This window comes from Brachionichthys hirsutus, chromosome 5 (assembly GCF_040956055.1).
Source record: "Brachionichthys hirsutus isolate HB-005 chromosome 5, CSIRO-AGI_Bhir_v1, whole genome shotgun sequence".
Classification (NCBI taxonomy): domain Eukaryota; kingdom Metazoa; phylum Chordata; class Actinopteri; order Lophiiformes; family Brachionichthyidae; genus Brachionichthys; species Brachionichthys hirsutus.
The window spans coordinates 3,891,709-3,903,731 of record NC_090901.1 but is presented as its reverse complement, the minus strand read 5'-3'; the positions used below and the strand labels follow the sequence as shown (position 1 = coordinate 3,903,731).

The window sequence follows — 12,023 nt, the reverse complement described above, 5'->3', positions numbered from 1 at the left end:
TAACATTCCATCAGCAAATGGCTCCACTTGGCTGGGTAATGCAATTTGATGTAATTTGCTGCTTTTCTCCACGGCGCTGTGTATAATAATTTAAGGGCGCCTCCCATGCAGGGGTCCTATTTACCATATTAACTCATTTATATAAATAATGATGGTTTTCATTAGCACTTTTATTTCATAGTGGCACGGCAAAGCCCTCCGTCAGCTGATTTACAATCAAAAATACAGATATCTCTCAACATGTCGGCAAAAACAAATGTGCTTCAAGTCAAAGTTTTTAGTCAAAAGTCCAATATTATACTTTAAATAACAATTTTATATTTGGCACTGAAGTCCCCAAAATATGTCTCTTTTTTGACATTTCTTTCCAAAGCATCACTCGGATCACAATCCTGGAATATTACACACGTGTGACATCCAGAGTCATTAAACAGATGCTTGTCAGGCAGTATTTATTTGATAGCTTTGCTTCCTGATTTACCTTTGTGCTTATGATCTACTACTTTCACTTCAACATGTTCCCGGTCACTCGCAGGTGTGGCTGCCAGGGAAACAGCGCAGGCTTTGAGGACATTGGCTCAAGCAGCCAGAGGAGTGGCAGCCAGCACCAGAGAGCCTCAGGCTGCAGCTGCAATGCTGGACTCGGCCCAGTATGTGATGGAGGGTTCAGCTATGCTGATCCACGAAGCCCATCAGGCCCTGGTTCATCCAGGAGATGCTGAGAGTCAGCAGAGACTGGCACAGGTAGCGTATCCATGACATTTATGATGTGATCATCTATCTCTCTATATGATCACAGGCTTCTCTCTCTCTCTCTCTCTCTGACTGCTGTCTTACTGATGAGAAAATGTTTCTCCTTTTCATAATTTCTTCTCTCTTGCTCTTCTGTCTCTGCTCTGTCTCTCATCTTGTATTCCTCTCTCTGGAGTGCCAGACTAAAACTGCTAATTTTCCTGCAGCCCTTCAGGGAATAAACATATATCTGTGACAGCAGAACGAATTAGTGACACAGATTAATGTGCTCCGTTCCGAGGATAATTTGCATTTGCGACGTTTTCCTCCTTATAGCTATGCTCTGGGACTTTGTATTCGGCAGTACATTGTTGGATTGACTAATGGCAGTTCACTGTATTGTTGTGTTTCAGGTGGCCAAAGCAGTTTCCCACTCCCTGAATAATTGTGTGAATTGCCTACCAGGCCAGAAGGATGTGGACATGGCCCTCAGGAGCATTGGAGAAGCCAGCAAGAAGCTATTAGTGGATATTGTGAGTCCATTATTTACTTTGGAACTTTGTCGAGATTTTATGCATTGTCCTGTTATTCATTTTGAAATTTTAGTGCCCCATTTAGTTCCAATATAGCTCATGAACCGCATTTAAAAGAAGCCATGCACCATTGCAGACAGGAATTCTAATGATGGCTGCCACTTGATTCAGCCACCTTTTAGTCCCTCATTATTATTCATATACAAGAGCAGAAGCAAATTAGCATACTAAAGCAATATGATTTGATATTCTAACAAACTTATTTGAAAAGACCGGCACAAATGCAAAAACTACAACATCCATGGCAAGGCTACACAGTGGCAGGCAAACTGAAAGAATAAACCTTCCCTCCTAAGTCAAGCTAAAGATAATTCTAAAGTTGGATTCTTCTTCTTCCACCTCCTAAACTGTAATACAATATCCTCCCTGCATTCCTGAGATATATCAGAGTCGCTTTGACCCTTTTTGACCTAAATCTCATTTGGTCATCCATGAATTTTGTGGCAAATGTGAAAGAAAATCCACGGGGCGTTAGTGAGATATCTTGTTCATTAGAATGGGATGGATGGATGGCCAACCCCAAAAAATAAATAGGCATAAAGAGGAATATTGGCTCTGGTATCAATCATTTGACTAAATAATAGTATGAACCATCTGAAATCCTTCAATCAAGGACTCAAGGAAATACATTATAATAATCCTGCTAAAATTTACAGACACTGGTGTGAATATAATCTCATTGCCAGATCGATTTACATCATGTTACATTATTTTAACACTACAGCATATTCAGCAGTGTAACCTGATGTGTTTTGTCCATGAAGCTCCCCCTTTGCAGTAAGACATTCCAGGAGGCTCAGACTGATCTCAACCAATCCGCAGCTGAGCTCAACCACTCCGCAGGCGAGGTCGTCCACTCCTCTCGTGGCACCAGCAACAGGCTGGCTGCAGCCTCGGGGAAGTTCAGCCAAGACTTTGATGAGTTCCTGGATGCTGGCATCGAAATGGCAGGACACACCCAAGTAGGCTGCGTGATCATCCAACCACTCCATTGAAACGGCTCAATAGTAAACCACTTGCATGCGAAGACAACCTTGAGAACATTAGTTGGTGATTGGCTAAACACAGATGTTTGTGTTTACTACCTAAGACATTTGTAAGTGAGTCCTTTTCATCTAAATCATTTCGGCACATGATTGCCACTTGGGAGCTCTAACACAGCTGTAACGAGAACTTGCTGTCGTTTTGGTTATTTTACTGATTGGAGTTGACCTCGCATGACACCAGAGCTTTAATCAGGCTCAAAGGCGGCCACTTGGTGAGGAAACAGGATATACTGTAGGTGCCAGGGACATATTAAATGCTTTCTTGTCTGTATTTTATCTCTCGGCAGCTGTTGTGATGCAGTAAAAACTGCCTCTATGTTTTACATTATGTACCGGCGCTCTGAATCCATTTTTTTTTTCTTTTATCTTGCCTTTGTAGAGCAAGGAAGACCAGATCCAAGTCATTGGTAATCTCAAGAACATCTCCATGGCCTCCAGCAAGCTGCTGCTGGCTGCCAAGTCTCTGTCCGTGGATCCAGGAGCAGCTAATGCCAAGAATCTTCTAGCTGTGGCAGCAAGGTGGGAGAGGATGCAGAAAACATGTATCTTCTTCCTTTGTCACAAGTTAATCTCATATCTGAATCTGTATTCCTCTGCTAAACTGTCTGGAATACCTAGAAGGAGGGCAGACCCCCCCCCCCCCTAAGCAGCTGGTCCTGCAGGACTTTGGGCCTGACTGACTCCTCTCTGTCTCATTAGGAAGAGTGAAGCCTTGACTCGGGCCTGTCTGTACTCAGTAAAGCTGAACACAAACTGAAGGCAATCTTGGCAATCCTGTACGCTGTGTTAGCCTATCATAGAGAGGCCGGCGCACTTGAGCGAGGACGCTAAAAGCATGTGTGAGGGAATATGAGAGATGCCAGGCTGTGTGTGCATTCAGAAGGACATGTGAGCTAAAAAGCGTGTGTGTGTGTGTGCCCGCCTGTGTGTTTCAGGGCAGTGACGGAGAGCATTAACCAGCTGATCACACTCTGTACCCAGCAAGCAGCAGGACAAAAGGAGTGTGACAATGCCTTGAGGGAGTTGGAGGTAACTACCCTTATGCGCACACACACACACACACCAAACACCTCTACATTCCTATATGTTTTAGGAGGTGTTTCATTTTATACCCTTTCATCTCATGTTTAGCATTCGATTAGTTGCAGATGTACATTAAATACAGAATTGCAATAACTGAATTAGTGGCACTGGTTTGCATACTGAAGCCTTAGACTTTAGACTAACTGAAGGTCATGATGAGACTGCAGGACTTTGGGCCTGACTGACTCCTCTCTGTCTCATTAGGAAGACAGGTATTAAAGGTGGAGCTTATCATTCTAATCAGTTTGATTTGCATTTCGAGTGTTTCCTTTGTCTAGTTTAAGTTAAGTGGCTGATCAAGTGTAGAATCATAACAAGACAGCTCGGTGGTGTGGCCATTATAGTTAATGTGATCCCGTCTGCCCGTGCGCAGGCTGTCAGAGGCCTCCTCGGCAATCCCAATGAGCCTGTCAACGAGCTCTCGTACTTCGACTGCATCGAGAGTGTCATGGAGAATTCGAAGGTATGGGATTTCAAAAATAATTGTGGGTGATGCATGCCTCGGCCGTCGGAGATATTTTATACAGATGGCAGCAGAGAGTCTCGTTTGTGCATTCCCTAATTACTCAGGTCCTTGGAGAGTCGATGGCAGGCATTTCTCAGCACTGTAAGACAGGCGATGTGGTAGCCTTTGGCGAGAGCGTGGGCGTGGCGTCCAAAGCTCTGTGTGGGCTGACGGAGGCTGCAGGACAGGTGAGATTGCAGCATAGTACCAATTTACTCGAAGCAGGTGTCAGTGAATGCATCTCACTGACGATTTTACGGACTCTCACCTTTTATGACTTATAACTTTGCTTTCTGCCATGCAGGCCTCTCATCTTGTAGGTGTGTCTGATCCCAATAGTCAGTCTGGCCATGAGGGGCTTGTGGATCCCATCCAGTTTGCAAGGGCCCACCAGGCTATACAGATGGCTTGTCAGAACTTAGTGGACCCAGCCAGCAGTCCTTCACAGGTAAGAAGGTGATGATGATGATGAATATATTTATTAGATAGAATGTTAGAGTACAAGTACAGTCACACAGTAGCATGTATTACAGTACAAATAACGTCAAACATCCGGTCTAAGAGGAGCATTTCAAAAAAGCCCTTGCGGGCTTGTTTCCGTTGAAAGTCCTTCGTACATAAAGGTCCATGTGGGCCTAGACTGGCATATGGGGACTATCCTGTTTGTATATTCTGTGACTTCATTGAAATGGCTCATTGATACCCATAAATAATTCATAGTACACACTTCATTTTAAAAGCTGCTGTGCTCCCTAATTGTTTGTCTGCCAGGTCTTGTCTGCAGCAACAATTGTCGCCAAACACACCTCAGCTCTCTGTAACGCCTGCCGTCTGGCCTCCTCCAAGACCTCAAACCCTGTGGCTAGAAGGCAGTTTGTTCAGTCAGCCAAAGAGGTGGCCAATACCACGGCTAACCTTGTCAAAACCATCAAGGTCAACTCCCCAACTGATCAAAACGTTGAGTGTAAATTTGTTCCACAATTTTTTCAGAATGTGAGAGAATGCAAGTATAAATCCATTGGGTACAAAAATACAAATATGCATACGTTGTTTCCTGAATTCAGGCCTTAGATGGGGATTTTTCTGACGAGAACAGAACCCGGTGCCGGGTCGCTACGACACCACTTCTTGAGGCTGTAGAAAATCTGTCCACCTTCGCCAACAACCCTGAGTTTGCAACTATCCCAGCTCAGATCAGCAATGAGGTATTCATCTGTGTACCTCCACCAAGGAGTTTATGGTTTTGCCGGTGTTTTTCTGTCGGTCTGTCTTTCTGTTTGTCTGTTAGCAACATAAGTCAAAAAGTTATGGACGGTTTGGTCTGACTTAGATCCCATTAAATTTTGAGAGCGATCCGGTTTTTCTTTTTTTTATAATCGAGGGCTTTTCCCAAAACATTTATCTTGTAAAATATGCATTCAATTCACTCGCCAAAAATTGCAGTCATAAAGGGGTCCGATATGATATTATGCAAAATGTCTTCTGGATCTGATTCAGAATGATGTCAGAATAAATATTTAATTTTAACATTGAAAACCCCATTAATGGATTCAGAAATCAGTTTAAAATACACATCAACTCCGATTCACGTTTAAAGATACCAAGAACAATTTAGAACCTTGGATCCAGATCACCATGTGGACGGTGTAAATGTAATTACGAGGGGAATGAGCTGCTTGGTGGACGTTTGTGCTCTCCGAGTGCTTTTCTAGTTTATTTCTTGTTTGTAGTGGCTTTTTTATTATAACAAAAATAATAATCAGTCTGCTCTATATAAACCCTTACTTAACAAGGTTACATGGTGGCAATAAAAAAAACCAGACCAGGCAGATACAATGCATAGCATAAAATAAATTCAGTTAAACAGAAATGCCCAATACAACCGAAAGACATATTGAATATTTTCACGAGCTTGCAGAAAGTGCAAGTTTTTAAGATAAAAGAAGCTTTACATTTACGCTCACCTTACCTGAGTTCATCACTCAGTTCTATAGTAAGAGTGCCCTCATAAAGCAAACCATATCACCCTTCATCGCTAACTGTGACCTGGAGGTAATCTGTGGATCTACCATTTTGAGGATTTGTAATGGTTAATAAATCAGCAATATATCGATGAGGAAGGTCATTTAAGGCCTTAAAACTGAGCATAAAAATGTAAATATTAATTTGAAAGAAGCTAGTAGAAAATATTTCTCGAAGAATCATTCAAATCTGCTTAATATTTCAAACAGAATAAAATGACTCCAGACTCATCATTGTTAAATTTAAGGCACTTTTCTGACATCTAAGGTCTGTGACAGCAATAACCTTCACACCATGTCTGTATTACCAGTGCTCTAAAGCCAGACTGGTCTCTGTTAATATTATAAATGATATCAGACCATGTCAATGTCTCCCGTGAACAAAAAAAAAAAGAGTTTAAGAGCATTAGAAACAATGAGATCATTAATTCTAAAGGCTTATCTCCCATTGAAAAGACAGAGACTTTAAAATGTTCTCTGAGATATCAGATTAGTATTTTCCCTCTCATTCCACAGAGGATCTTGAAACTACTACAGTTAGATTTAATGTGACTTCTGCACTCAATCCCCTTTAAACAAGCATCTTTATATAAGCCAACACACAAAAGATTGTACAGCCGACATGGGGGAAATTAGATTGATGCCCAATCGTGCCTTTTGTTTTAAAGTAAAGGAAGGAGAAAGATGGATTTTTATTTTCCAATCTAAACCAAACAAGTTCTTGCACAGTCTTCTATAAGCTTTATGGCTGTAATCCTTTTTGAGGGCAGTGTTTAACTGCCCTCTCTCTCTCTCAGCACAGCTGCTCGAATCTTTAGCTTGTTAATCTAATTGTCAAGGGAGGCTTTGCCTTGGATCATAAAGACTGAAGGTGTTTCTTCCTCCATGAGATTTTTAATCTCACCCTTCCTCTTGAATGAACCTTTGATCTCTTGAATATAGTCAAGCTACAGTAATGACTCTGTCAAACCAGTGTGGATAGTGATATTAACCTATTAGCGCAGGTGTGGTGTCTCACCCTCACTAACATCTTCATTCCCATAGGGCTCAGCAGCCCAGGAGCCGATTGTGCGTTCGGCCCGTTCCATGCTCGATAGCTCCACTTACCTTTTAGAAACAGCCCGCTCATTGGTGCTGAACCCCAAAGACCCACCCACCTGGTCCATACTCGCTGGCCACTCCAGAACTGTTTCTGACTCCATCAAGAGCCTCATCACCTCCATCAGGTTGGTATTAATCCCACTTACCGCCATAATTGTCTCCAAATGATTGTCAGTATCAAGGTTTATGATGGATTGCTGCCTGTATGCACGACATAGCAGAATGACTGATGTCAGGAAAATTACAACATACATCCATCCATACGTATATCCATCATACCGTCCATGCACCAAGGGATTCCAAAAACATCCTAATCCCTCCATCATATCCTGGGTCTACCCCGGGGGGCTCTTCACATGCCCAGAATATCTCCCCTGGGAGAGGTTTGTGGGACATCCTAGCCAAATGCCCGAACAAACTCAGTTGACACCTCTCAATGTGGAGGAGCAGAGGCTGTACTCTGAACCAATCCCCAATGGCTGAGCTCATCACCCTAACATGTGAACCCAGATGCGCTGCGGAGGAATTTCATTTCAGCTACTTTTATATTAGTTTGTGTTTTTAGAGCACAAATATGAAAACGGTGTCAATTTCCCATCCAACTTTCTAAAGGGAATATAGTAAACATTTCTTTCACATACATTTTGCATTGTTAATTCTAGAAAGGTATTTATGTGTGTCTTTCTTTTTACATTCCCAATGATAGGGACAAGGCACCAGGACAGCGACAGTGTGATTATTCCATTGATAACATCAATAAGTGTATCCGGGACATTGAGCAATCCTCCCTTGCTGCAGTTGGCCAGACCTTGCCTTGCAGAGATGATATCTCTATGGAAGTGAGTCCAAGCGCCCCCTCAGCTCTATCCGATGCCAGAGAAAGAACTGAATGGTGTCTGAAGTCTTTCTCTTGTGATTTATAACAACATTTCCTGCTGTTTTAACTCACCAGGCGCTCCAAGAGCAGCTCACATCCTCCGTGCAGGAGATTGGGCATCTGATTGATCCCGTCTCCACGGCAGCCCGAGGCGAGGCCGCCCAGCTGGGACACAAGGTGCTGTTTTGACCATAATCTTCCTCATCCCCACTGGAATAGCAGGGAAAAACTAATTCTCCATTACACTCTTAATCTCCCAGGTGACCCAGCTGGCCAGTTACTTCGAGCCTCTTATTGTGGCATCAGTGGGACTGGCTTCTAAACTGCATGACCACCAGCAGCAGATGACGATCTTAGACCAGAGTAAGACGCTGTCTGAGTCTGCTCTACAGATGCTCTATGCAGCAAAGGAAGGCGGGGGGAACCCAAAGGTACTAGAGAGTTCAAAAGCAACAGTATTTGAAACCTACTATGACCTTTATTATTAAGATGACCTGTGATAGTAAGATACATATAAGCAGGTTAGGATAGGAATGCAGTCCCTTCTTTATTGCTGAGTGTGACAAATATCCTTCTGCCTCACCTCCAGTAGTTTTCCGTAGCATCTTATTAGGTTATAGGGAAAAGGCATTTGCTCATATCATGCTCACACAGTACAAAAACACATAACTGCTTACAAGGATTTATGGCTCCCTGATGCATTTAAGATTATAGTGATTTTTTTAAATCTGGTTACTTCAGAATTTGTAATCCCATTCTCAGATGTTTGTTCCCGTACTTAAGTAAAAGAAAATCTGAAATCATACAAGATGACAACACTTCTCATATATCTTGTACATTATCCTCTGGTAATATGCAGCTGCATCTCTGGCAAACTTTGAACTGGAAAAAAAAATGAACAGGATCACAGTGATTGATTAGCAGCAATTAAGTGTGCAAATTTAAATGAAGATAGGAAAACTGAACAAATATTTTCACTCTTAAAGGCTCCAAATACATTTGCGTGTCTCAGCTACGTTTTCCTTGCACACTACTTCTGCATTGCGTGTAGACTTTAGTTACAAGCAGCAAAAGTCCTGCACAGTGCTGTTTCCTCTGCTAAAATGCTGAGAGTACCAGCTGTAGAGACGCAGGAGCTGTTGTTAAGCTGATCAATTTCCCTCTGGCTGAACAGCGACAGTGTCACAGAAACGCTATCAGCTGATTGTGTCCCTATAGGCGTCCCACACCCATGATGCCATCGCTGAAGCAGCCCAGCTGATGAAGGAAGCCGTGGACGACATCATGGTGACTTTGAATGAGGCGGCCAGCGAAGGGGGCATGGTTGGGGGCATGGTGGAGTCCATCGCTGAAGCCATAGGCAGAGTGAGTAAAACTATATGAGTATGCAGCTTTGTAGAGAATGCATGCAATGTGTGTTTGATACCATCTCATGAAAAAGGGGGGGGGGGTAATAATGTGTCCTTGGCAGTGACTCGCATTAGTCCAGTGGATGTCAACTTAAATCCACAGCCCACCAGTGATGTAAACTGTCATTCATCCAGCTGGGAGACATGTCACTGTGTTGGCAGCGCCGTCAATAGCTGACAGTGAGCTGCACGCCCTTAGAAAAAAGAAAAAGACTTGTACGCTGTTCACATTTCATCCTTCACTTTTGTTTATTATTTGTTGTCTTGTTTTTTTTATTTTTAATTCATCCTTAACTTACACATGTGAGACAAACCTTCATTAAAAACTCATTAGCATAACATAGCAAGTGGAACATTTTATGAGAATGCACATATAAAAAAATTTTTTATATGTTCTCACCAATGGCTTTTTAATTGTTAGGAAATTATATATCAATTTAGTTTTATTATAAACATATCTTGCCAAATGGGGCCTTCAATGTTTTGCTTTTGTAGTAGCCTTTAAGTTCAGACTAACTGAAGAAAATGTTCCTTCTAGAATAAACAATGGCTGATTAACACTTGGAGCTGCAGACTTAATAGTTTATGGAAATGAAAAATGTACAAGCCTTCAGTAGTGACCTCCATCAAGGTCGTCAATATAAATACTCAAAACTGTTTGGTGAATAGTCTGATTGTGATTTCAAGACCAATATCAACATACTTGATATATAGATAGATATAAATGGAAAGTATTATCCCAACCAATTTAATGATCGGGCTGTAGTTTGTTATTCAGTTTTCCTCCAAAAAATAGGGGGATAAAACAGCATATGGGTCAAGCTGATCACCAGCGGCAGCATAAAAAAATGATTTTCTCAACACCATTCATGGATACCATCTGCTTACAACCTGGTAAATCAAAACCTGCTGCTTCGTAGCATTTTATACAAGTACTGGTATTCATGAGCCATAATGCATTAAAAAACAACTGTCATTTACACCTTCTTACTAAAGATGTGACAAAGACATAAGAAAAGGCCCATAAAATTGTTGATTCAATCATTGATCACATTATCAAAACTTGTTTTGTGTACTTTAAGACAAAGTGTGAATAAAGTGATTAAGACTTTTGGCATGAGTTGTGTAAAAGTATATAGCATGGGCATGTAAGCATTAGAATAACTGCAAAAAATGTTGGTCTTCTCAGGTGGATGAAGGAACGCCTCCTGAACCTGAGGGCTCCTTCGTGGACTACCAGACCACCATGGTCAAGTTCTCCAAGGCCATTGCTATTACTGCACAGGAGATGGTGAGTGCACCAGTACATTAGGCTCTATCTATTCTTGTGTATTTTCCATTACATTTCCATCTGCAATGGCAATATTTGTCAGTGGAGCTACGCAAACATGAATCTGCCTTTGCTGATGGTGTATGTACTCTCTGTGCTAGATGACTAAATCGGTGACCTGCCCTGAAGAGCTGGGCACCCTGGCCTCCCAGGTGACGGTGGACTATGGGCAGCTAGCACACCAAGGACGCCTGGCTGCAGCCACCGCTGAGCCAGAAGAGGTGAGAGGCCACGCTGTCTCTCCTATGGAGTATATGGGGGGGGGGGAAATCACATTCTCTCATGAAATATTTAGACACTGTGTGTATCTCGATACAATGGTGCCCCCAAAATGTCAGACTGAAATATGAGCTGAGGTCTGCAGTTTATAGCAAAATGCTTTTGCATGTATTCCCTCACACACCCATCAGATCACTCGTTCTTCAAGGATGCTCCAAACAGTGTGAGCACAAGCTGAAAAGAAGCCCTACAGCTCCCATCATTCTCAAGGCCAAAGATTGTCTGTGACGGACAGTAATGTGTGGCAACATTGTACTAAAGAGCACACAGCCCTTATCAATATGCTGTGTATGGCAAACTTCTGGAATCCCTACTGGTTACCATAGCGATATGTTGCCTCTTTAAGTGTAGCAGCATATAGGAACGCTTTGTAATGAAGTACCACCCACCTTTGAAGCTCGGTTTGAAAATTAAAGCTGTGTTGCAAGCATTGCCTTTTTGAGGGCGCTTGAATTTAATTTAATCCCCCTGCCACTGAAGCGACGTGCCAGTTTATAGCTCGACTGTAATTGCAAAGTACAGCAATTCAAACGAGAGGATGGATGCAGCGTAAGTCGATGCATGGCGTTATTTGCAGGTTGGATTTCACATAAAGACAAGGGTACGAGAGTTGGGCCATGGCTGCATCTACCTGGTCCAGAAAGCTGGAGCGCTGCAGCTCAGCCCCACCGACAGCTTCTCCAAAAGGGAGCTCATCGAGTGTTCCCGCGCCGTCACGGAGAAGGTGAGCACAAGCGTGTTTAGCTCAAGCATCACAGGCTATCTATTCTTGATTTAGAAGAATAAGCCTTTAATATATGTCATCATAGGTAATAATAGCGGTTTCACTCTGGCATTATAGTTATTTAAATTGTACTATTCATGCAGGTCATTAGAGCATGACGAGCCTCACACAGTGTGGTTAATAGTAATATTCATGTCTCTCTGCTTTGCTGTAGTATTAGACTTTCTTTCCACATGAGATTATGATTGGATTCAGGGCTCATTGCAAACGTGAATAATTTTGGCTGTTACACCTGCTGACATGAAAACCCTGAAAATTAAGTA

The 12,023-nt window shown here is 42.4% G+C and overlaps 1 protein-coding gene across 1 annotated transcript in view; it reads left to right on the top strand.

The window, feature by feature from the left end:
* The window catches only part of tln2b (talin 2b), a 41,299-nt gene that overhangs the window by 19,502 nt on the left and 9,774 nt on the right, over positions 1–12,023 (top strand). The window contains exons 26-43 of the mRNA XM_068739809.1: positions 536–744; positions 1,146–1,265; positions 2,090–2,287; positions 2,751–2,890; positions 3,307–3,400; positions 3,828–3,917; positions 4,025–4,147; positions 4,264–4,407; positions 4,731–4,892; positions 5,024–5,164; positions 7,025–7,206; positions 7,788–7,920; positions 8,034–8,135; positions 8,219–8,389; positions 9,177–9,323; positions 10,557–10,658; positions 10,799–10,918; positions 11,554–11,700. Of these exons, the coding sequence (XP_068595910.1) occupies positions 536–744; positions 1,146–1,265; positions 2,090–2,287; positions 2,751–2,890; positions 3,307–3,400; positions 3,828–3,917; positions 4,025–4,147; positions 4,264–4,407; positions 4,731–4,892; positions 5,024–5,164; positions 7,025–7,206; positions 7,788–7,920; positions 8,034–8,135; positions 8,219–8,389; positions 9,177–9,323; positions 10,557–10,658; positions 10,799–10,918; positions 11,554–11,700 (2,525 nt within the window). The remainder of the gene's footprint in view (positions 1–535; positions 745–1,145; positions 1,266–2,089; positions 2,288–2,750; positions 2,891–3,306; positions 3,401–3,827; positions 3,918–4,024; positions 4,148–4,263; positions 4,408–4,730; positions 4,893–5,023; positions 5,165–7,024; positions 7,207–7,787; positions 7,921–8,033; positions 8,136–8,218; positions 8,390–9,176; positions 9,324–10,556; positions 10,659–10,798; positions 10,919–11,553; positions 11,701–12,023) is intronic.